The 25,132-nt window shown below is 38.3% G+C and overlaps 1 protein-coding gene across 2 annotated transcripts in view; it reads left to right on the forward strand.

Annotated features, from left to right (window-relative positions):
• The window catches only part of LOC125454946 (exportin-5), an 85,195-nt gene extending 60,063 nt beyond the window's left edge, over positions 1 to 25,132 (forward strand). Inside the window, exons 21-32 of one of the 2 annotated variants that reach the window (XM_059648630.1) lie at positions 4,426 to 4,526; positions 7,036 to 7,132; positions 8,005 to 8,138; positions 8,785 to 8,885; positions 9,658 to 9,704; positions 11,218 to 11,315; positions 12,116 to 12,169; positions 14,521 to 14,609; positions 14,815 to 14,922; positions 16,366 to 16,503; positions 20,684 to 20,848; positions 23,305 to 25,132. In XM_059648630.1, coding sequence (XP_059504613.1) covers positions 4,426 to 4,526; positions 7,036 to 7,132; positions 8,005 to 8,138; positions 8,785 to 8,885; positions 9,658 to 9,704; positions 11,218 to 11,315; positions 12,116 to 12,169; positions 14,521 to 14,609; positions 14,815 to 14,922; positions 16,366 to 16,503; positions 20,684 to 20,848; positions 23,305 to 23,460 — 1,288 coding nt within the window. In that variant the 3' untranslated portion in view covers positions 23,461 to 25,132. The remainder of the gene's footprint in view (positions 1 to 4,425; positions 4,527 to 7,035; positions 7,133 to 8,004; positions 8,139 to 8,784; positions 8,886 to 9,657; positions 9,705 to 11,217; positions 11,316 to 12,115; positions 12,170 to 14,520; positions 14,610 to 14,814; positions 14,923 to 16,365; positions 16,504 to 20,683; positions 20,849 to 23,304) is intronic. The other variant, XM_059648631.1, reaches the window with a different exon arrangement.

Below are 25,132 nucleotides of genomic sequence, written 5' to 3' on the forward strand. Positions count from 1 at the left end.
TTTTATCTATTTACTCTCTATTCTGTTATTGCCCCTGTGAAGTGTTTGAAAATCCAGATATACATCAAGTTCAGTACTTTACTGTACTGGTAATTCATTGAATATAATCAGGTTTGTCAGGCACGACTTGTTTTATCTGTTTCAGGTGTCATTAATTAATGTAGGTTTTTCCGTGTGAATATTTATTTGCTCTTGGATTATGGTCTTTTGAAGTTTTCTTGCACTGAAGTTGAGTTGACTGATCACATGATTATAGCCGGGCAGTTTTTTTAAAAAAAATGCTGTTTTATTTTGTCAGTTTTTATTTTGGAATAATTTGTTGATCCCTTGAATTGGTCTTTGGAGCCTGTGTACACAGACATCTTGTCAAAGCGAGGAAAGAAAATGGTTGTGTTCCTGTTTCCTCATAATTTGAGGGAGAGTTGTAACTAAGCTTTAATGCTTCTCCTTCCAGCATTGGCACACGCACCTCTCATTAGGAACACAGATTAACAGTTATGAGAGGTAGCCATTACCATTTTGTGACGTACAATAGGATTACTGAAGCACATTGCAGCTGATCTTGAATCCTTAACAGACTATAAAGCTGAGCTTGTTTAATCATCAGGAATGTTTTTCCCCCCTGCTGCAATACAGGTTGAAGTCAGTAGCATTTTCAAACCAAATATTATTTGAATCAAATGATATATGTTGCATACTGGATTAAATATGAATATGGGCGAATTTGCATGCAGAAAAGTTGCATATATTCTGTGGTCTGATATCTGGAGAAATTGTAATTTTGAATACAGCAGAAATTTGAGAGGGGATGCCTGCTGGATTAGAGGTCACAGGTCTTCAGCAAAATGGGAAGTGCTGCACAGCAAGTACCCCTCTGTTTTTCACATTTGCAGAATTGGTCCCCAATTTCAGGGCTTCCTAGTCATCTGCAAGTGTTGCCTTGGTCCCAGCATTTTCTGCAATATCCATACTGGATGATCTTTACCTTATTGTAGTTAAGTATTATCATGTTGATTGTACATTATTCATACATCTGATTAGAGAGTTTACCTTTTGATATAGAGGTGGTGGAAGTTAAACCTTGCTGTTTGGAAATATGGAAAATCTGTATGCAGTTTATAAAATTTATTGTAATACTATAAACCATTGCGGTTTGTTAACTTGGACGGCTTGAAATTGCCGATAGCAAACTTGTTTGACATTATGAAGGAGTCTGGGGATAAAATTATGGACATGACCCTGCTGTTGGAGAAATGAAAACATATTACGTTGTCAGTGCTAAATCAACCAAGGCAATTCAGGAAGAACCTATTTATGTAAAGTGTGGTAAGAGTCTAAAGCTCATTATCACAAGGAGTAGTTGTTGAGATGAATTGCATACGTGCCTTATTAAAGGGAAGCTAGAAAACACATAACGGAGAAAGTAATAGGATATTTTTTGTCAGGCTACATGGAGAGGATTGGAACAAGAATCTGGGAGATAAATGGCAATGAAGACCATTTGACCCAACTGATTAGTTTCTCTGCTGAAGGTTCCAAACAAGTGTTTTTAGTTGAATACTCTATATTGTGGAAATTAGTAAATATCAAAAGCAAGACTACAATCAATTCGTAACTTGCTAAATTACTTTTTTAAGAACAACTACCTACCTGAAGTCTGACCTTGGTAAATTAGCTTCAGGCAATTTAACTTGGCTCAGTTAAGATATTTTTTCAGAAAATTAGCAATTATAAGTCGTTCTTCACTCATATACACATTTTCTTTTTGTGATTTGTTGTGCTTCTTTGTGTTTAACATCTCATCTGAAAAAATTATTAAATTGAGGCCCTGTTTTCATATTTCCAAGTGGGAATAAGTGATCCATGGCGATATTTTGAAGAACAGGAGACTGGTAAACCAATATTTGCCCCTCGGCTTAAAATGATCACATTACAGTTTATTGGAGCTTGCTCTGTGCAAATTTCGATTTGTGTTTTTGACAATAGTGACCACACTTGACACTTCAAAACTACGCCATTGTTTGTAAAGTACTTTGGTATTCCTGAAGTCGTGCACAGTTCTGTAAATGCAAGTTCTTTTCCTCCTTTATACTCGTATATTTAAATATTAGTTTGGCTTTTCATGGCATACCTCTTGGTTTGTGATGTGTGAATTTTGCCACTTTTTAGTTTTCAGAAGCATGTCTTTCATTGTTTCAGCTTGGGTGTCTTGAATTTGAGAATGTACTGTGACTGTCAGTTGTTTTATTGACATGCTTTAGAATTGGAAGAATAGATGTGCTTGGAATTTCATTTACTCAGGATCATTGTGAAACTTCAGCTGTAGTTGTTTGTGATTTCACTGGTATTTTTGGGAGCGTATTGGCTGCATGCTGAAAATAAATTTGCATAATCATTCTGAAATTGAAATTGTTTGACGTATTTCTTGAGTAATCCTGATTTTAAGGTGTATGGCTAGTGTTTCAATGCTAGGAAGTAAATTGAAAACTAAAAGATATTTGGCATTTTTTAAGTGTTTCCTTGGGTTGATAGTTTAGCTTGAGTCTGAATGGTAGAGGTAGTGCAGTACAACATGTATGTGTAAGTTAAAATAGCAAGTTGTTTTGGTGAGATATTTTAACCATATATGTGAGACTGTTCAGTTTCTGGAAGTGTATTCTGAAGTTTGTCCTTGTCTGTAAACACTTCAAACTATTTTGAAGCATCCTTTGTAGTTAACGTACAACGTGAAGTAAATTTGAATACCTGGAATCTATTGTAATAAATGTACAAATTTTGATTGAGTTTGCAGGTAAGTGATGTGGTTCCAGAATTCTAACAGTTTTTGTGGTTGACTGGTTTGCATACAACCATCCTTCCTTTTTTCTTACTTTTTAATTTTTTTTATATATTCCTTTCATTTGTCAATTCTTGTGTTCATGTTTGAAAACTAATTGCTGTTGTGCTACTAGAATGTTGTCCAGGAATATCATTGCTGCAATTACTGGTTAGAATGTATTTAAATGAAAGGCAACAAAGGTTAATTGAGAGAATTTCCAATGGAAAACATTCTTAATTAATGTGGCAGTGATAAAGTTAAACTGTTCTTCATCCAAGACCCAAGATTTTTCCCTCAACAGGTTGCATCATACTGATCTAACAAAGAAAATCTAAAGTGAACACAGGCCTTGATGTTGTCTGTAATTGATGCTTAGTGTATTAAATCACTGAAGCACCCAAGCATGGAAGAATCCAAACACATTTCTGTTGATGGGAAAGGATGATTCAATCTTTACTGAATTTGGAAATCTTAAAATGTGTGGACAAAAACTTGGGACTTATTATCAAATTGGATGATTGTCCATTTTTATGAGGATGTATCCTTATAAATGTTCTTCTTTGCCATGCTAATCATGGGTGATTTGTGGCAGTTACTGACTTTTTCCACCATTCAACACATGCTTATTCTTGGGATCCTAGTTTAAGGCTCTGAAATCTATCAGTTAGAATGGGGAAATAGGATGAATATGTTCTCTCAGCAAGAGTTTTTGTGCTTTGCATGATATTTTAGGACATTGTAAAAGGACAGTAAGTTTACTTGATGGGGATCAAGTGAAAATCTCTCTATGCTAGCAGTAAAAATTAAATTTTCAGCAAATCCAGAATTTTGTGGCATGGTTTGTTCAACTGAATTGGAGAAACTGTTGAAACTGTTTAAAATTTAAAAAAAAAAGTTAAATCACTGTCTATAAATTGGTTTTAAGATTTTAGTTTTTAAGGGAACGTATTCCCCAATTGCAGTTACAAGTTGACTGTATATAAAAGTGCCAGTAATTTGGGTGGAAAACGTCAGGGCTCATGCTGACTAATTTGCACGTGTTCAACATATTTTCTGGTTTTTGTAATTTTTGCCTTTTTCTTCTTTGCCTTAATTGCAATTTTGGTATCAAATATTTGACACAAACTATGATTAATCAGAATAATTCAATTTCTGATAACAGGATATGTTCCATGCAATTACAGCCTGTTGAGCAGCAGAGATTTGTTGCCTTGATTTCTGGACCCTTATGTAACCAGATTTCCATTAGATTTGCAGACATGTTCCAAAAATTGTTTTAAGTGGAGGCCTTGAAGGGTTTCTCCCAACGTTTACCCTGATTTGGTTCCCACCATTTGTCTTTAACAGATGCTTGGTGTAGAGGAGGAACAGCAAGATCAAAGTGATCAGAGTTCTGGGAATTAATTATTTCAGCATATATCCCTCAAACTTCCAACAGCACTTATTGATTTTTAATTTTTGATTTTTTTTTCTTTAAATAGTTGTCTTTTCTTTATTCCCAGCATTAGAACTGCACATCCCTTTATGACGGTGTAAAACCCTCAAGGGATTAGAAAAGTTAAAGTAAGCTGTAACTTATTAGAACTGTAATGTTTTCTTTTTTGTAGGACACATAATAACCTTTGGCTGCCAGAGATGTTGGCACAGCTCAGCCCACACTTTACAAAAGCCCATGACATGCTTGAAGTGGAAAAGAATGCGATTCTTGGTAAAAAAAGAAAGTTCTATATTCTTAGTTTCTTTTTGAATGTTAGTCTCTAAATGCAAGGGTACAATTAGCCTTTATGTAGTAAATTTTAAAATATGCTTATTTTACAAACTGTGGCTATTTACTGTTTCGGTGGTGGGGGAAATGCTTGAATCTATCATTAAGGAAGAAATAGCAAAACACCTGGATATATATTGTCCCATTGGGAACGCCCATCATGGGTTCATGAAGGGTAGGTCATGTTTAACTAATTTGGTGGAATTCTTTGAGGACATGACTTGCGTGGTGGACAGTGGGGAACCTGCAAATGTGGTGTATCTGGATTTCCAGAAGGCATTTGACAAGGTGCCACACCAAAGACTGCAGCATGGATAGAGGATTGGGTGACCAGTAGAAAGCAAAGAGTAGGGATAAATGGGTGTTTTTCTGGTTGGTGGTCAGTGGCTAGTGCTGTGCCTCCGGGATAAGTGTTGGGACCTCAATTGTTTACAATTTACATAGATGATTTGGAGGTGGGGACTAAGTGTGATGTGTCAAAATTTGCAGATGACACGAAGGTGAGTGGTAGAGCAAAGTGTGCAGAAGACACGGAAAGTCTGCAGAGGGAAATAGATAGTTTAAGTGAGTGGGCAAAGATCAGGCAGATGGAGTACAATATTGATAATTGAGGTCATCCATTTTGGTAGGAATAACAGGAAAATGGACTATGTTTTAAATGGTCTAAAAATTGTAGTATGCTGCTGTGCAAAGGCACTTGGGTGTCCTTGTGCATGAATCGCTAAAAGTAGGATTGCAGGTGCTGTAGGTAATTTAAAAAGTCAAATGGAATTTTGTCTGCCTCTACTCGAAGGTTGGAGTTTCAAAACAGGGAGGCTATGCTGCAGCTATATAGGGTCCTGGTGAGGCCACACCTGGAGTACTGTATGCAGTTTTGGTCTCCTTACTTGAGAAGAGATATACTAGCACTGGATGGGGTGCAGAGGAGATTCACTGGGTTGATTCCAGAGTTGAGAGTGTTGGATTATGAGGAGAGACTGAGTAGACTGGGATTATACTCATTGGAATTCAGAAGAATGAGGGGAGATAAAATTATGAAGGGAATAGATAAGTTGGAGGCAGGAAGGTTGTTTCCACTAGCAGGTGAAACTAGGACTAGAGGGCATTGCTTCAAAATAAAGGGAAGCAGATGTAGGACTTGAGGTCAGGAGGAACTTCTTCACCCAAAGGTTGTCAATCTGTGGAATTTCCTGCCCAGTGAAGCGGGTGAAGCTACCTCGCTGAATGTTTTTAAGAGAAGGCTAGATAAATTTTTGAACGGTAAAGGAATTAAAGGTTATGGAGAGTGGGCGGGCCTTATGATCTTATTAAATGGTGGAGCAGGCTCGAGGGGCCAGATGGCCGATTCCTGTTCCTAGTTCTTAGGTTCTTATGCTGCCTGCTGTAAGATCTATTAATTTTAAGCACCTGCCATTGAGTCTTGTCGGTCTTCCCAATGTCATTCTCATTTAAACTGAAGCAATTCAGCAATATTTGGCATTTGCTAAGTTTTTTTTCTTGATATTAGTTGCTAGGTTGCACATCAGGTTGCACATCAGGTTGCACATCAGGTTGCACATCAGGTTGCACATCAGGTTGCACATCAGGTTGCCTCAAGACTTGTGTTATTTTAATACTCCTCCTTTTGTTTATATCATATATGTTTTAGTAAAACAAAACTGAAATCTTACTTCATGATTGTTTTAAACTAGGAGTGTCTGGCTGTACTAATAATTTGAAGTTTCCAGACTTGGTGTTTTTGACCGACTGTTACTATATTAGTATAAAAAATTGTTTTTTATTCATTCATGGGTTGTGGATCTTAGTGACTGGGCCATCATTTGTTGCCCATTCCTGATTGCCCAGAGGGCTGTTAAGAGTCTACCTCATTACTGTGGATCTGGAATCACATGCAGACTAGAGCAGGTAAGGATGGAGATATCCTGACACTGATAAGTCAGATGTGTTCTTATGCCAATGGACAATGGCTACATTGTCACCACTGGCCTGTTTTCTGTTCCATTTTGTTTAAATTGAATTCAGATTCCACTCTGGTAGGATTCAAACTCATGTCTTTAGGACATATAAGCTTGGGGTTTTGCATTACTAGTCCAGTGACATTGCCATCACGCTACTGTCATCTTCCCCTATTTTAACAGCAACCATGTTTTTTTTCCCCTCAGATAAATTGTATGTCTTCCAGACCTTAATGACACCTGACAAAATCATTGACTAATATTTATAAAGAATATAAAACTATAAAAAAAAGTTTGATTTAGTGCTATTCACTTCATTGTATTTCTAATTAATTCTGGTTTGATTTTACTAGTTTCAAGTTTAAAAGAAAATGTAATACTCCTGATCTTTGTGCTAGGTTTTGTATAAGTTTCTAATTTGTAATGTTCCGTAAGCTTTTTAGAGGCGTTTGTAACTTTAATGCCACAAAAGTGGTTTCTTGTTACCTTCCATGCAGGTATTCCACAGCCTTTGCTCGATCATGCTGATGCTCCAGTGTACAAATCTGTGTTGGAACGAATGCAAGGGTTCTTCTGTACTTTGTATGACAATTGGTAGGAGGTTCTTTTGTCACTACTTTCATAAACATTTAATGAGCAACATAGACTCAAAGAATTCCCAGTGTGGTAGCAGGTAATTTGGCCCATCGAGTCCATACTGATTCTCTGAAGAGCATCTCACCCCAACCCACTCCAATCATTCTGCATTCCCCATGGCCAACCCACCTAACCTGCACATCTTTGGACTGTGGAAAGAAACCCACACAGACACAGGGAGAATGTACAAACTCCACACAGTCAGTCATGCAGAAACATGCTCTGAAAGTTAAAGTGGGGGACTGTGTATGCGGTTGAGTGGGAGACACCAATAAATTCATGATTCTGCTGTGATGTGATCACATAATGCCAAGTCGTAAACATGCATATCTGTGATCTACTTGTGCTTTTATATACACATGCTGCAGTTAAAATACTGTACACCATGCAAAGCAAGCTTTGGTCGTAAATAAACCCGTCAATTTTTCTACCAATAATTAAATTTTCTATTCTCTCCTTAGTGATGGTGGTTTGTGTCAAGGAATCCTTATGCCAAAGCCCCTGAGTGCTTTGCTGCAAGTATACAGGAGGCAATAGAAGGTTGCTAGCTCATTCAGCAGTAGAGGGCAACATAAGTCAAGATATAGTAATCTTGCTCGACTTATTTTCTTAATTCATATTTTTGACCACAGCAAACTGTAACATTTCTGTTGCAGACTTGACATGAGTTTTAACTGTGGTCTTTTCCATCTTTATAGCTTGATATTGCGCCTATTTGTGTGTACAAGCTTAAACTATTTGCAAATGTAATCTTTCTTTTCTGTAACCATTTAGTGCATTAAATTACATTTTGGAACTTGAAACATTGCTTTAACTCTCCTTTTGAACAGTTTTCATATCCTGGGGAATGCTGGACCAAGTATGCTTCAGGACTTTTTTGACATAACCAATTTTGCAGAATCCGTAATAAACTCAGCTTTTGTGAATCTGGAGAATATTCCTGACTACAGGCTCCGTCCAGTGCTACATATCCTTTTTGATTTGTGTTAGTTTTCTAAAGTCATAAAACAGTACAGTGTTTTGTAATCTTGAATTGCACTTAGACTGAGTTCAAATCTGTGATTGATCCTACTTCTACATTTGGCTTGTGGCTTGAATCTGTAAAATGCTAAAAGTTAATTAGGAGTAGAGGGGAGAAAATATTGGAGTTTTTCTTTGGTTAATTTGTTCAAAAATGTTAATAATGTGAAATAAAAAATATGGAGTTGGAAGCAAATAATGAATTACCTTTGGCTTCAATAAGTATAAATGTAACACATTTTGCTCAAACATTTTTGCCTTGTCACCAAAAAAAGGTGAAAATCTCTGCTACATTTAGTTACCATCTGGATTGGCCAGGCATGTTGTGATCTTGACTGATAACCACAAATTTGCTGTACAACTGAGAATGAAAAATCATGGCTTGGCACAACACTGAGCCTGGTGTACTGTTGAGTTGTGATGCAAGTTTTGCAGCTACATTTCCTCAGCAAGACCTCTTGTACACTTATCGTGGATACATACCTGGTAACCTGGAGGGAAGAACACTGAGTAATGTGCAGTCTTTGTTGATTTGTCTTTTTTCTATGCATTACTTGAAGAAAATGGAAGACATTTACTTAACTTGTATGTACGTGTATTCGTGAAACCATTAGTCCAGTCCTGCCCACCTGAACATTATGAATCTGTGTTGTGCCCAATTCTTGGACCTTTGTTCTCTTACTTGCTGCAGGTATGTCTTAAAAATTACGATGTATTTTTGTTTTAATTAATAAATTGCTTTACAATTACCCCAGATTTCGGAGGTTATTTGTTGATTGGTTGGATTCTTAGTATTGCAAACATTTTAAATATTTTGTGGATTTCTATTCTGATAGCAAATTAGAGAATAGCAGTGTAAAGTAGAAAAATAGGTTTTATGCATTTTCTATAATCTTTGTTCAGGTCAAAGCTAGGATGCTGTATTTTGGAATATTCTGGCAAGAGCAGTCAGTCAGTTCACCCCAAAAAGCTAGCATTCCTTGAGCAATCTAAATTCTCTATGGAATGAAGGAGAGAGAAAATACTGTGTAATATTAGTACTAAGCCACCTAAGCATCTGGACTGTTAACTGTCTTTTCTGTGCAGATTCTGATTGAAGATCCAACATTTTCTGTTCTTTCCGATTACAGTACTTAATATTCATTGCCATCAGTGAGCTGTAGAAAAATGCTGTGAAGCTGAAAAGAGCAGAGAAACGTATTTGCCTCGTAAATTCAAGCTTTACTCTCAGACAGCTAGACTAATAGTCGAGATATGGCTGAAACAAATGTAATTTTGCTTAATCAAAACTTGAATTCTTTACATACATTTTGAAATGTTGGTGTTTAAAAATGCTCCAGATACATTGAGTTTTTTAAACTACATTTTGAAACCGTTTTATTAAGAATAGTACGCTTGGAATTCAAATTTTAGAACTTTCCCATCTGTCAATATAACATGTAACATTGTTGTTTGTCTGCCAGAGACTAAGTGCCAAGTGGGTTGTCATCAATCAGAGGGGCCTGCTGGAGTAAGTGTCAAACTTTATGACCATAGTTTTGGATTTTGGGGCTTCTTATTGTCTTGAAGATTGCTAAAATATGAAACAAATGTTTTTATTTGATTGGAAAAGTTCTGATTTCTGTTGAGTAGAGAGTCTACTCGAATTTGCAAATGCAGAGTTACACATGTTGGAACCAGTGATTATTTCATTTGTTTTAACAAAATTGCAAATTAAAACAATTTTGTTTTCCATTTTTAGAGTTATGATCACCTTAAAAATGGCAAATCCTGCTTGCAAACCTCCATTGCTTAGCCACTGAAGTAATTTATGATAGACTATCTTCTGTCCTTAGGTTTTTGCATTTTCTTGTGCACCTTTCCTCAGTGGTATCACATCTATGAATAGAGGATTTTGGGTGTCAAAACACACTCTCTGGATGTTGTAATCTAGGTTGATTCTTCAGTGTATCATTGAGGAATGTTCATTTGTCCTTTGTGATGTCTTTTAGGCAGAGTTTCAAATGCAACAACATCTTTTTTTCTTTATTCATTCATGGGATGTGGGCACCTTAGTCTAAGCCAGCATTTATTGCCCATCTATGATTGCCCTGAGGACATTTAAGAGTAAACCACACTGCTGTGGGTCTAAAGTCACATGTAGGCCAGACCAAGGTAAGGATAACAGATTTCCTTATGTAAAGGACATTAGTGAACCAGAGAGGTTTTCATATGGGAATTAATAACACTTTCATGATTAGACTTTTTTAATTCTAGAGATTTAATTAAGTTCAAATTCCATCATCTGCTATGAACCCAGATCCCTGGGACATTTCCTGGCTCTCAGGATGAACAGTCCAGTGGTAATGCCACTAGGCCATCGCTGTCCCATGGCATTTATTCAGAAAAGAGCATGAGTTTTTTTTCCTGTTGTCCTGGCCAACATTTGGTTTTTGCCTGTTACCAAGACCCTTTCTCTCATTGATATTTATGGTGTGCACAAATTGTGATTACCCTTGTTTAATTATATACTTTGTTTATGAACACTTTTTGCCAACTTGAATTCATGTAAGTCACTTTTCATAAAAGCGAATGTTTCCTTCTTTGAATTGTGACCTTAGTATTTTTATATTTTAATTCCCTGCTAAATTAAGGCTGGTAAAAGATGATACAGAACTTTATTTTTCATAGTACTTTTAAATTGAGTATGTTTAATTGATGGGCTGATTCACAAAGATGAATACAGTTAGAGTAAAAACATCAGAAATTGCTGGTCTGGCAGCATCTGTAGGGAGAAAGCAGAGTTGACGTTTCACATCCAGTGACCCTTTATCATAAAGGGACCTGAAGTGTTAACCGTGCTTTTCTCCCTACAGGTTATGCCAGACCTGAGTTTTTCCAGCTATGATTTTATTTTTTTCTGATTTTACAGTATCTGCAGTTTTTGTGTTTTTCTTTGTTTAGATTAAGTTATACATTGCGTTGACGTGATATAAATTGCAAACCCAATCTTGTGAGGATTATAATGTTATGTTTATTTTTAGAGCTGAAAGTGGCGCTCCTGAGGAGAATCCTGAATCCCAAGAAATGCTGGATGAGCAACTGACTCGACTTCTCACGCGCGAATCTATTGATCTAATGAGTATGGAGTATACTACCCATTCAGATAATAATTTATTGTATAATAAATTTATTAATTTTAAAAAAAACTGTCTGGACAAAAATCTAGACAAGCTAATCTGGAGTAAAATCTGATGTATATTACCAATTTAAAATTACCTTGAATTATTCAAAGTGGGAATTTTGTAAAAATGCTTTTGTTGCAGAAGTGTGCAATTGTATTATGTATTCTCTAGGACTCAGCCAAATAGGGGAGCCAGAACTATTGACTTTGGGTGCTGAACAACTGAAGTAAAATCTGAACATTTTTAGCTTTGTAAAATAATCCAACCCCTGTTTTAGTGTGGCCAAAAGTTACTTTGAAAACGTGAACCAATTGTCAAGCTTAAATCATTGTACATAAACTGTTAATAAGCAATTAATGGCTACTTTCTGTCTTCCATATTAAAATATGTCAAGTGAAACAACACAAATCTTCATTCTTGGACCAGATTGAGTTCTTTGTCTTCAGTTCTCTTTTTCCTGCCTTTTCCTTTTTTTTCCTGCTTTTTCCTCTCTTCCCTGATTTTTCTCTTTTCCACTACCCCATCCTTTTCATTCATGTTGTTTTTCACTATTTGTCTGCATCTCATTTAGGCATACACAAAATTTGTATGCAGGAAACCGACCAGCTGGTCCATCTTTCCTGCTTTACACAATTGTTCAGCTGAGCGTTGTGGCCCTCACAATACTTCCCATCCATCAGCACCCATGGTAGCTTTCAAGTGTTAAATGCTTGAGATGGCTGATTATGAATATTTACAGTCAGTTTCTGTTTTGCAGCTGTTTGCTGTTGTGTTAAGAAGGGCCCTGAGTCCATATCAGGTGACATGGATGGTAAGGAAATGAGCTGTTTTTCAGACTTTACTCATGTGGTATTTGACCTTAAATGTTTCAAGTTGGAAGAAAAGAACATTTTTTCTCTGTGTGTGCGCGCGTGTAAAACCAGTGGCTGAAATGTTCTCACATCCAAGAGTCCGTATGCTGTGTATGTGTGGAGGAAGTATATCATGCCTTTGTCTCCACATATTCTAATTCAAATCTCATGGAAAGAGCAGAGAAAACAAGAAAACTTTAAATGTTAAGGTTTTGAACATTTTGCAGTTCTGCAGCCGGAAGAGGTACAAAATATTTTGCAAATATTCTTGAACTTAAATATAGAGTAAGTTGGGGGAAAAAAGTCACATTATCCGATTTGATTCTCTGCTACTACATACTACAAAGCTGGAACAGATCTTTAAAAATATAAACAGTGTGGGAGCAGATCGAGTGTCTTTTTATATGGTTAGCTATACTTTTTGAGCTCATTGCCTCAAGATATACCAATAAACTGATATGTTAATAAGGCAAGTTCTTTGAGTTAAGAAACTAAATCCAGTTTCGCCCTGCTGGATGTAACTTATGAAGCAAGTTAGTAAAGTTGCTTTGCAAGTTAGCCATCCTTGAAATTGGTAGATATAATCAACATTTATTGTAGGCATGTTCATGTGAAAGTGAATATCCTATTGTATGCAGTTAAAATTTCTGTTACTGAAGAAACTAAACAAGACTGTATGATGTACAGCTACCTTTAATGTTAACCAGTGGTTCTCAAACTTTATCATCTATGAATCACTTGGATGGGGATCCAGTACACTACAATGTGGTATGAACTGTTGAAAAAATGTAACTGTGTAGCAAAATAAAGAGCTTATACTTTTCTTTTACAACTCTGACCTACGAGTATGAAGTTGATGAATAATGCATCTGGTTATTGATTTTCACTGTATAGCTTGTACAAGCAACTGCTTGCTTTAAAAATGTCAATAATTTGGTAGTGACTATTGCCCTTCTGAAAGACTTTTTCTGTATGCTAACTTTGAATGAAGTCTTGCTAAAGCTATACATGGGACTAATCTGATCATAGCTGGAATATTGTGAATAATTTTGGTCCCCTTATCTAAGATATACTGGCACTGGAGGCTGTCCAAAAAAGGTTTGTTGGGCTGATCCCAGTTATGTAGAAATTTTCTTCTGAGGAAAGGTTGATATTAATTGATGTATTCACGGAATCTTTGAAGAGTGACAGAAGACCTTTATAGAAACAGACAAGATTTATAGGGGTCTTGACAGGATTGATGTGCAAAAATTGTTCCTACCTTGTGGGCGAGTCTAGGACCAGAGGCGTAATCTCAATATAAGGGGTCATCCTTTTAGAAGGGAGATGTAGAGGAATTTTTTCTCTGTGGGTAGTGCATCTGTGGAATTCATTATTGCAGAAGGCTGTTGAGGCTGGTTAATTTAAGTATATTCAAAGCAGATAGATCCATTTTTAATCAGTAAGGGAATGAAGGGTTGTCGGAATAATGAAGGAGGAGTTGAGTATTATCAGATCAGCCATGATCTCATTGAATAGGGTAGAGGCCTAAATGGGCCAATTGGCCTACTTGTGCTTCTACATCTTATGGCTTCTTTCTGACTCATTTCATGTTTGGGAGTACAGGCTGTGAGAACCTTGACTGTTCTTAATGCATTTCAGTAGCCTGAGGAAACCAAAGATTTGGTCTTTGCCAATACATGCAACATTGGTCTACCCCTGACCTTAGCTAACTACTGAGTTGAATGCGTGCTCTTGAATAAGTGTATTTTGTTCTATCATGAAATGTTGGCATTACAGGCAAGGTCAGGAATTGTTACCCAGGCCCAATTGCCCTTGTATTGAGTGGTTTGATAAGCCATTTCAGAGAACAGCGTTAACCATATTGTTGTACATGAAGAGCAAACCAATTTATGATGGCACATTTCTTTCTGGAAAAGACATTAGTGAACCAGATGGATTTTTATGACAATCTGATATTTTCATGGTGACTATTACTGAGGAGAAATTTTCGATTCCAGATTTTTTTTTTTTGTTAATTGAATTTAAATTCCACTAGCTGCTGTGTGTTGTTTGAATCCCTGTTCCAGGTCATCAACCTGGGCCTTTGGATTACTAATCAAGTGCCATTGATAAGATGTCAACATCTCCCTATATGTTGTGAAAAATTCAAAGGTTTACAGTTCATATCAAGCTTAGTACAATCTACTACTTTCTCGCGGACTTAGACTCATAGATTCCATTTGAACTTTAAGTGATGCACGGTTTGTGTGTTTCCAACAGTATTTCACTTACTGTGAAAGTTGATTTTTATCATATGTGTCTTCTTAAGTAGATGATGAAATGATGAACACAAGTGATGGGCCACATGTTGGATCTGAAGAACTCACTGACCTCGGAAAATGTCTGCTTAAGTCTGAGGTAAACAGTTTGATTTTCTTTAATACCAGATAAAAAATTTTAGCTTTTTAAAGGGGAGGAGTGTTCAGCACAAGCCTTGATTTGAATATCTGTTTTGGTATGTACTAGTGATATTTTCACTTCTGGATTTGTTTGGGTGCAGATCAGAAACCAACTCTAAAGTGGAATGTTAATAGCTTTGACAGATCTCCTTTGTTCCATCTAGGATATCTGTAAGGCACTGTTAGCAACTGCCTACAGTGCAATCACTTGGAGTGACACCATTACATGTCAGCGAGCAACACTCCAACTTTGCTGGCCATTGATCAAACAGGCAAGTATAGAAGTGGACCAAGAATGATTGTGAATGTCTTTGTGAGAATCTGAATTTCATTGGTTATAACAGTGTATTAAAGATGCACAGAATTTGCGCAGCGCAGGAGGCAAGAGCGTACTTAAACACTGTTCTGTTCAACACTTAGTGTGTATTCAGAAAATTTTGAATTGAGTAAGTTCATAATGTGTCTAAAAGAATACTTACATGAGTTAGATGATTATTTTACTATCGAGGGCATTACAGCAACCTGAGGCTTGGGGATCATTTGGATAATGATTATTAGTGAGATTGAAGCTGTTTCCCTGTTTTCATCACTTTTGGGCTACTTGCGATACTGTTATGTAATCGGACAACAATTTAGTGTATACCAGAGTTTGTAGTAGAGACTTTCCAGTCTAGGCGACGGGGCTGAGTTTGATTAGTATTTTTTTAATCAGCAAAATCAGGGAGAGTATTTACAGTTTCAAGTCAAGTTGGTTTAAATAGGCTTTCCTGTGATTGCTATCTTGTTTAGATCTATTTACTGTTCATCTTTATGTTTTGCTGTATGCGCGGCATGCCTGCTTTTGTGCACTGTTTTGCTAACTTTTTCACAAACCTAGTTATATTGAGTTTGAAAAATTATTTAAATATCTTGTTTTGTGGGTCTAGCAATAGTGAGAGCTTTGTAGTGTTGCAGACATTATCCTTATGTATTACAGGGTATTTTCTACAAGAGCTATATGCATTTCCTAATGACACCACTGTCATTTTATTTAATTTTATGATTGCCATCATTAGCAAATCAAGGATTTTTGTTTGTGTGCAACATTAGTTAACCCTCAATATATTTAACAAAGGGCTGCCATATACATCAGAAAAATCTTCCATGTCCAGTGTCTGGAAACCTTCTATTTAAATATCGTGTCTGTCCCAAAAAAAACCTAATTTAAAGAGCTGCTTCATTCCATGCAATAACATGGTGTGAAGCTGGATGAACACAGCAGGCCAAGCAGCATCAGAGGAACAGTGAAGTTTGACGTTTCGGGTCTGAAGAAGGGTCTCAACCTGAAACGTCAAACTTTCCTCTCCTCTGATGCTGCTTGGCCTGCTGTGTTCATCCAGCTTCACACAATGTTATCTCAGATTCTCCAGCATTGGCAGTTCCTACTATCTCATTCAATGAAATGTTTGATTAGCTCAAAAAAGAGCTTAAATATTTCAAGGAATTGTCAGACATAACTAAAACTATTCCTCTTACGGTTGGACAATTTTTTTTCAGCAGTTTTGTTTTTGGGAAATTAGGCATTGCACATCTTAGACGTTAAATTAAATTTTGGGTTGATCATCACATTTACACATCAGTGTTTGTCCTGATGATTCTATCTTTTAGCCAGCTACTATTAGTTCTTGCTTAATTTTTATTTGGGCCAAAATGAATTAATTATTCCTTGTATTCAGGTATTGTCTGCAACCCTGCATTCTGATGCAGCCAGTTGGTTCTTTATGAGCGTGCTGAGAGGACTGCAAATGCATGGACAACATGAAGGATGCCTTGCAGCACTCGTCAATCTTGCTTTCATGATCTATGAGGCACTTGTAAGTAGTCTCTGAATAGAGAGGTGTGTTGTAAAAACGGTTGATTCAAAGGCTGTCTGTTTTGCATCCTCTATTCATTAAGAGGAGGACTGCTGCCTCATAGCATTAGGGACCTAGGGTCTATTCCAGCCTTGGGCGATTGACTTTGCAGACATGTTTATGTGGGTTTCCTCCCAAAGTCTAACTGTGTGCAGTTTAAGGTGGATTGGCCATGCTAAATCGCCCCATAAGGTCCAGGGATATTTTAAGCTAGATGGGTTAGCCATGGTCAATGTTGGGTTAAGGGGATGGAGTGTGTGGGATGCTCTTCGGAGGGTCAGTGCAGGCTTGATGGTCCCAGTGCCCTCTTTCTACACTGTAGGGATTCTATGATTATATACAATCTACATAACAGCTTAAGAAGTTGGAGTAGGAGCTGATCATTTGGCCCGTCAAGCTTGCCTCACCATTCAACATGTAGCTGAAGTGACCTAAGCTTCTGATCCTTTTTTGGGTACCAGCTCAGTGTAGCTATCAAGTCCCTGATATTTCAATAATCTATCTGCCTCTTCTTTAATTATGTTTAATCATTTGGCTTCCATAGTTCTTTGTAGTAGACTATTCCAGATACTTACTACCAATTGGAGAAGAAATTACTTTGCACCTCAATGTTAAATGTCATCCTTTATTCTGTAATTAGATACCTAGCTTGAGATACCTCCACTGGTGAAAACATCATCTCAACATCAACCCTGTCAAGCCATCCTTAGAATCATTTTATCTCTCAAAAAGAACATATCTTACTCTTCTGAACTTTAATTAATAAAACCCTAACCAGTTTAACTGTTCTTGATAAGGTCTACATCCTTGGGTCAGCCTCAGTGAATTTCTTTTGAATAATATCCCATGCCAGTACATCCTCCTTTTAAAATCGGGCCCAAAATTATACGCAGTTTTCCAAGCACAGCCTCCCCCCACCCTGTATAGTTGTAACAAGGTTTCCCTTTTTTTAAAAACTCTCTCTCACTTTGTTCTCCGATTTACTGACAATTTTAAAAAATCTCTCTTGCCCCAGACACATGCCATGGAAAAGTCATTAAATTCCCTTGCAATCTTTCCCCAACTTTATGTAATGCTTCCCTCTCCTCCCACACATGCAAACAAAATTGCTTTAGCAGTTGGCTTGTTTGGTCATTCTGCAGACTGAAATTCCTTGTTTATGTCCCTCTATGGATGATGTGGAACAGTGTAGGTTAGATGGACTTCAGATTGGTATCACAGGTTGACACAACATCGAGGGCCGAAGGGCCTGCCCTGCGCTGTATTGTTCTATGTTCTATTTCTCCCTCTTCAGATCCTCCTTAACACCGCCTTTTCGGTGAATCTTTTGGGCCCTATTTACTTTTTTCTTACTTTGAGTCTATTTATTTCTCATTTATACAACTAACTTAAATTATTTTGCATGTTAAATGAACAATGCAAGTTGCACATCACATTTAGACTATGAAATACATTTTAATAGTCTCTTTCATATCCTCATGATATTCCAAATGCTTTACAGCCAAATTAATTAGTCTTTTTGAAATGTGTTTGTTGTGGAAAGTGAGAGAATGATCTATATCTGGTGTTGATTTGAGGGTTTACTTCAGATCAGGACATCAGAACTCCCTTGTTCCTCTTTGAACAATGGAAGGAGTCTTTATTGATCACATGCCAAGATAGATTTGTCTATTTAGCATCTCTTCTGAGAGAAGGCACTTTTCAAGAATTCAGCAGTTCTTTAGAAAAGTAAACTGTGCTGAATAACTTAGTGGGAAGCTGGATGAACACAGCAGGCCAGGCAGCATCTCAGGAGCACAAAAGCTGATGTTTCGGCCCAGACCCTTCATCAGAGAGGGGGATGGGGAGAGGGTTCTGGAATAAATAGGGAGAGGGGGAGGCGGACCGAAGATGGAGAGAAAAGAAGATAGGTGGAGAGGAGAATATAGGTGGGGAAGTAGGGAGGGGATAGGTCAGTCCAGGGACGACAGACAGGTCAAGGAGGTTGGATGAGGTTAGTAGGTAGGAAATGGAGGTGCGGCTTGAGGTGGGACGAAGGGATGGGTGAGAGGAAGAACAGGTTAGGGAGGCAGAGACAGGCTGGGCTGGTTTTGGGATGCAGGGTGGAGGGGATGAGCTGGGCTGGTTGTGTGATGCAGTGGGGGGAGGGGCGAACTGGGCTGGTTTTGGGATGCGGTGGGGGAAGGGGAGATTTTGAAGCTTGTGAAGTACACATTGATACCATTGGGCTGCAGGGTTCCCAAGTGGAATATGAGTTGCTGTTCCTGCAACCTTCGGGTGGCATCCTTGTGGCACTGCAGGAGGCCCATGATGGACATGATGTCTGAAGAATGGGAGGGGGAGTTAAAATCGTTCGCAACTGGGAGGTGCAGTTGTTTATTGCGAACTGAGCGGAGGTGTTCTGCAAAGCGGTCCCCAAGCCTCCGTTTGGTTTCCCCAATGTAGAGGAAGCCACACCGGGTACAATGGATACAGTATACCACATTGGCAGATGTGCAGGTGAACCTCTGCTTAATGTGGAAAGTCATCTTGGGGCCTGGGATGGGGGTGAGGGAGGAGGTGTGGGGGCAAGTGTAACACTTCCTGCTGTTGCAGGGGAAGGTGCCGGGTGTGGTGGGGTTGGAGGGCATTGTGGAGCGAACAAGGGAGTCACGGAGGGAGTGGTCTCTCTGGAAGGCAGACAAGGGTGGGGATGGAAAAATGTCTTCGGTGGTGGGGTCAGATTGTAGATGGCAGAAGTGTCGGAGGATGATGCGTTGTATCCGGAGGTTGGTGGGGTGGTGTGTGAGAGCGAGGGGGATCCTCTTAGGGCGGTTGTGGCGGGGGCTGGGTGTGAGGGATGCGTTGCGGGAAATGCGGGAGACGCGGTCAAGGGCATTCTTGTCCACTGCAGGGGGGAAAGTTGCGGTCCTTGAATAACTTCGACATCTGGGATGTGCGGGAGTGGAATGCCTCACCTTGGGAGCGGTGGAGGCGGAGGAATTGGGAATAGGGGATGGAATTTTTGCAGCAGGGTGGGTGGGAGGAGGTGTATTCTAGGTGGCTGTGGGAGTCGGTGGGCTTGAAATGGACATCAGTTACTAGCTGGTTGCCTGAGATGGAGACTGAGAGGTCCAGGAAGGTGAGGGATGTGTTGGAGATGGCCCAGGTGAACTTGAGGTTGGGGTGGAAGGTGTTAGTGAAATGAATGAACTATTCGAGCTCCTCTGCGGAGCAAGAGGCGGCGCCGATACAGTCATCAATGTTACAGAGGAAGAGGTGGGGTTTGGGGCCTGTATAGGTACGGAAGAGGGACTGTTCCACGTAACCTACGAAGAGGCAGGCATAGCTTGGGCCCATGCGGGTGCCCATGGCCACCCCCTTGGTGTGTAGGAAGTGGGAGGAATCGAAAGAGAAGTTGTTGAGGGTGAGGATGAGTTCAGCTAGGCGGATGAGGGTGTCGGTGGAGGGGGACTGGTTGGGCTTGCGGGACAGGAAGAAGCGGAGGGCCTTGAGGCCATCCGCATGAGGAAAACAGGTGTATAGGGACTGGACGTCCATGGTGAAAATGAGGTGTTGGGGGCCAGGGAATTGGAAGTCCTGGAGGAGGTGGAGGGCGTGGGTGGTGTCACGGACGTATAGCTTGAAGGCATGACCTTTTAACTTGGGTGGAAATTTTACCACCGAACCAAGGCTGTGCCTTGTAGCATGCATCAGCTGGACTTAGGCAGTGACTGACATTTTCTTATCCTCCTCCTCCTGCTCTTCTCCAGAGCCTGAGTTATGCATCTCTTACTGGACCATGGTTACAGCCATGTTTTCTTCAAAGGCTAAGCCTTCATCCACTTCCCTTTCTTTCTTCAGGATGACAGCAGCAATAATTGGCGTGGAAATATTCACGAGGGTCGATCGTTTCATTAGTATAGTACTAAATAATGTGGCACAGTAGTAGTGTTCCTACTTTTAAGCCAAGAGGCTCAGGTTCAAGTTTCATCTGCTCCAGATGTGTATAAGAACATCCCTGAGTAGGTTGATTAAAATTTTTTTGCATAGGACATATATATTAAGGGAGTAAAATGACCACAGTGGAGAGACTAATAGGTTTGATATTTTGTGATATCCTAATGACGCAAAGTATTTTCTTTTTGAATTGCATTTGTAGAGACCACGATATCCCGATTTAAAAACAGTTATGCAGCAAGTTCCTCAAATCTCTGGAGATGCTTTGGACCAGTTTGATACAAAACTTCTCAACCCATCATCTCATAAAATGGGTGACAAAAGAAGAAAGGACCTCTTCAAAAAACTATTGTCTGGTTGCATTGGGGTAAATTGAGTATGATGTTTTCTTCCAGTTATTTGTAACATTTGAAGACGTTTTGAGGAATTCACAAAAAAGATTGAGGGCAGAGCAGTAGATGTTGTTTACCTGACTTTACTAAAGCCTTTGACAAGGTTCTGCATGATTGACTAATTAGTAGTTAGGTCACATGGAATTCAGGGTGAGCTTACCAATTATATACATAATTGGCTTCACGGCAGGAGACAGAGCGGTGGCAGCAGGTTGCTTTTTGAATTGGAGGCTTGTCACCAGCGGTGTTCCACAGGGATGAGTTCTGTGTCGTTTTGTTTCTCATTTATAGAATATATAAAGCATAGGTAGTAAGTCTGCAGGTGACACCAAAATTGGTGGCATAGTAGACAGTGAAGATGACTTTCCAAAATTACAAAGGGATCTTGATCAAATGGGCCAATGGACTTAAAAAATGGCAGACGGAGTTCGCTCTGGACAAATGTGAGCTATTGTATTTTGGTACAATAAACAATGGTAGGGCTTATACAGTTAATGGTAGAGCCTTGGGTGTGTTGTGGAACAGAGGAACATAAGGGTGAAGGTACATAATTCTTTGATGTTTGCATCACATTTGACAAGGTGGTTAAAAAGGCATCTGACACGCTTGCCTTCATTGCTCAGTCCTTTGAGCATAGGAGTTGGGAAGTCATGTTGAGGTTGTACCGGACATTGGTGAGGCCTCTTCTGGAATACTGTGTCCAGTTCTGGTCAGCCACTTCCCAGGAAGGATGTTATTAAGCTGGGAGGATTTAGAAGAAATTTCAGTATGTTGCTAAGTATGGAATGTTTGAGTTATAAAGAAAGGCTGGGACTTTTCACTGGTGCGTAGGAGGTTGAGATGTGATCTGATAGAAGTTTATAAAATAATGAGGGGTTGATAAGAGTTGAGAGTAGTTACCTTTTCCTTGAATGGGGGATTTCAAGACGATGGGGCACATGTTTAATGTGAAAGGAGAGACTTTAAAAGAAGGCATGAGGGACAATTTTTATTTTAAAAAAGGTGGTTGGTGTGTGGAATGGGCTTCCTGAGAAATTGGTGGATGTGGGTATAATTACAACGTTTAAAAGACATTTTGGCAGGACAAAACATTAATAGGAAAGATTTGGAGGGATATGGACTGGGATTAGTTTAGTTTGGTATAATGTTTGGCATGGACAGGTTGGACCAAAGGGTCTGTTTCCGTGCTGTAGGACTCTCTAACTCTATGCAGTGGTGGTTAAATTATGTAGAAGGGCTATTTTTACATTCCCGGAGGAATACGAAAAATTGTTATACATGTGTTGTATTGAAAACTATCAGGCTGAAGAATCTCAAAGCACGTTTAACATGGAGTGAAATTGGTCCACCACATTGCTGGCTACCCAACCTCCCTCCCTTGTTTTCATGTTACTTTCTGATGTCAGTGGTTCTGTCCTCGGGTACTATACCCCTCTCATTCAAATCTTATATCCATCTCTCAAAAAGAACAACTTTTAAAACCCTGCCTTGCCTTTTTAAATAGACACCCCATTGCCTACCTGTCACTGACCCCAAATTTGCACTCCTCTTCGCCAGAGCTCTATGTTCCTCCAGTCAAGTTGATACTCCCTTTTACCCTACTGAAGCTGCTTCTATTGTCATAGATTATAAAGATAAAATTATCACTTCACATCTGAATTGGAGTAGCACTGATCTGGTTCCGTTCTTCGCTATTTTGTCATAGCTACAGAATCACCTATTTTGACTCCTATTCTTGCTCCCACACCATTGCCTTTGGAGTCCTTCAAGTATATGTCCCTTTACTGACATTATTCAAAACAACATTGTTGAAAGTGACTTTTACATTGACTACAGTTGCTTTACCAACCCACTTCCTTTGTCTGTCTGAATTGCTAAACAGTTCATCCAGTGTTCAATGTTAGATGAGTTGTGTCTTCCTCTTAATTAAATATTGGGAAGATGAAAGCTATCATTATAATACGTTTTTGCTACAAACTGTCTTGTCTTATAATAATCTCCTTGGTTATTGTTGCAGAAAAACAAAATACTGCACATTGTGGAAATCTGAACTAAAAAGAGAATGCTGAAGAAACTCAACTGGTCTGGCAGCATTTGAGAGAAACAGTTGACAGAGTCAGATATGACTCTTCTTCAGAACTCTGTTTCCAGGACTGTCACTGACCTCATCTCTGGAGAACTCCCTCCAAAGTTTCCAGCCTCATAGTACCTCAACTCTGCACAGCCCTTTACTCTTTTTGAGGGATGTGCTAATTTATCCCCACTAATTGTAATTATAATCCACATTCCTGACTTTTAAAGTACTTTGTGATGAAATCAATAATCAGTTGTGCATACATTATTTTTGTTATAATTCTGCACACATATTCTTCAATTTATTTAATTATTAACCATTCTTTAATCAACTGATCTTTTCTGTTGTGTTTTTCAGAAGCCACTTGGGCAGAAGTTCAAAAAAGAAGTGCATATCAAAAACTTGCCCACCCTTTTCAAGAAACCAAAACCACAGCCCACCACACCAATAGAAGAAACTAATGAAGACAATGTCCTAACCCCACTCTTTGACCCAAGAGCTCAGGACATGTGAAGAGTGGCAGGCTGTGGTTAGCTTCCACTCGTGCTTAATAGAATAAAATGGACCTTTTATGTTGTTTTTTTTTTAAAAATCTTGTAGTGTGTCTTTAGTTGTAAGGTGTTCAACAACATTAGCATAGTGGAAATTAGCAAATGGCTGCTCACCTTAAAAAGAACACTTCCATGAAGCCAAGATAATAACTATAACAAATTGGTAGCCAGATGTTTCTGCTAAATACAATTCCTAGATAACTGCTGATGGTGAAAGTTATACCCCACAAAATTATTTCTGCCACAAATTCTTTTAGCCAACCTGCATAATTTTGTAATGCATTCTGTGGTAGAAAGAACTGCAAACTGATTGATTGTGATAGAAAGAACTGCAAACTGATTGTGGTAGAAAGAAGTGCAAACTGATTGTGGTCGTTCGTTATGAAATGCCTTAACCTTTTCAGAAATTGAATTAATAAATTGAGTTTGCAGCAGTCTGTTTATCCATGTTGTATACTGACAGTTAGTGCTCTCTGTACTAAAATAAATCAGAAGGATCCTTTTGAAGTTTTGTTCAAATATTTTGTATGCCATTGTTTAATATTAAATTTGACTGTCCAGTTTTGTGTATGAACGTTTATCTTCTAATGCATGTCAAGACAACCAGACCTACATAACTGCATACATTTTGATTTTTTTAAAATCTACATCAGTCTGCTAAGTCTAGACGGATAAAATTTCAGAAGCAGAAAATAATGGGAACCAGTAACTTCATTTTAAAATTTGTTACAAAATTTCTCTGCATTTAGCATTAGCAACTCACTTGACACTGTTTTAAATGTAGATTTTGAAAATGAACTGGAAATTAACATTGAAGTGATGGTTGTTCCTGTTCCAAGAATTTTTGTGGAAGAGTCTTTTATAATAGTTGTAAGGTGGATGAACCATCTACAATTAAATGTTTTTCTTCCATTTTTATTTTCTCAGCTAATTTGATTGGCTCATTTATCTTTTGTATCTTAACAGGTGAAATGGCATATTTGAGTTATGTGACATTCACGGTAATGTTTTTGTTTTGAAAGTACGGTCTTACCCTAACTGATTTGTAATTAGTATAAAGTTACTGAAATTTTCAGTTAATCGCCTTTGTACTCCATTTATGTAATGCATGATAAAATGAAGAACCTGTTCTTAACGGAAGTACTGATATTACTGAGAGCTGACTTCATCGTGTATTAGAATAGAACTTCTTGTCTGACATAAAACCAATTACTGATAATCCCAGTTAAGACACTATTAAAAATGTTCATGAAATGTTAACTTGTAACATCTTCTTAGTATAAAGCTGGCCGCCTACATTTTAAAAGAACTGCCAACTCTTCAATGACAATGCACTAGCCACAAGTTCTAAAATTGATTCTGTGTATATCTACAGGTGGCATGTTAAGTTGAACAGTTTTCATTTATACTTCACTCCTAGTTATGTTGCATGTTTCCTTAATCGTACGTACTTTAACTCTGGTAAAATTATTTAAGAGCGAAACTGCAGAATTATGCTCATTTTGTAAAGATGAGCACAATGAAAGGAAATATGATTTTATTTCAATTTTTTTCTTTCCTCAAATTTTTTTCTGAGACTTGAGCCAGGAATGATATGAATTGGAGAAAAATATTGTCATTTGCTTTGATTTTTA

Source organism: Stegostoma tigrinum, chromosome 9 (genome assembly GCF_030684315.1).
Source record: "Stegostoma tigrinum isolate sSteTig4 chromosome 9, sSteTig4.hap1, whole genome shotgun sequence".
NCBI classification, from domain to species: domain Eukaryota; kingdom Metazoa; phylum Chordata; class Chondrichthyes; order Orectolobiformes; family Stegostomatidae; genus Stegostoma; species Stegostoma tigrinum.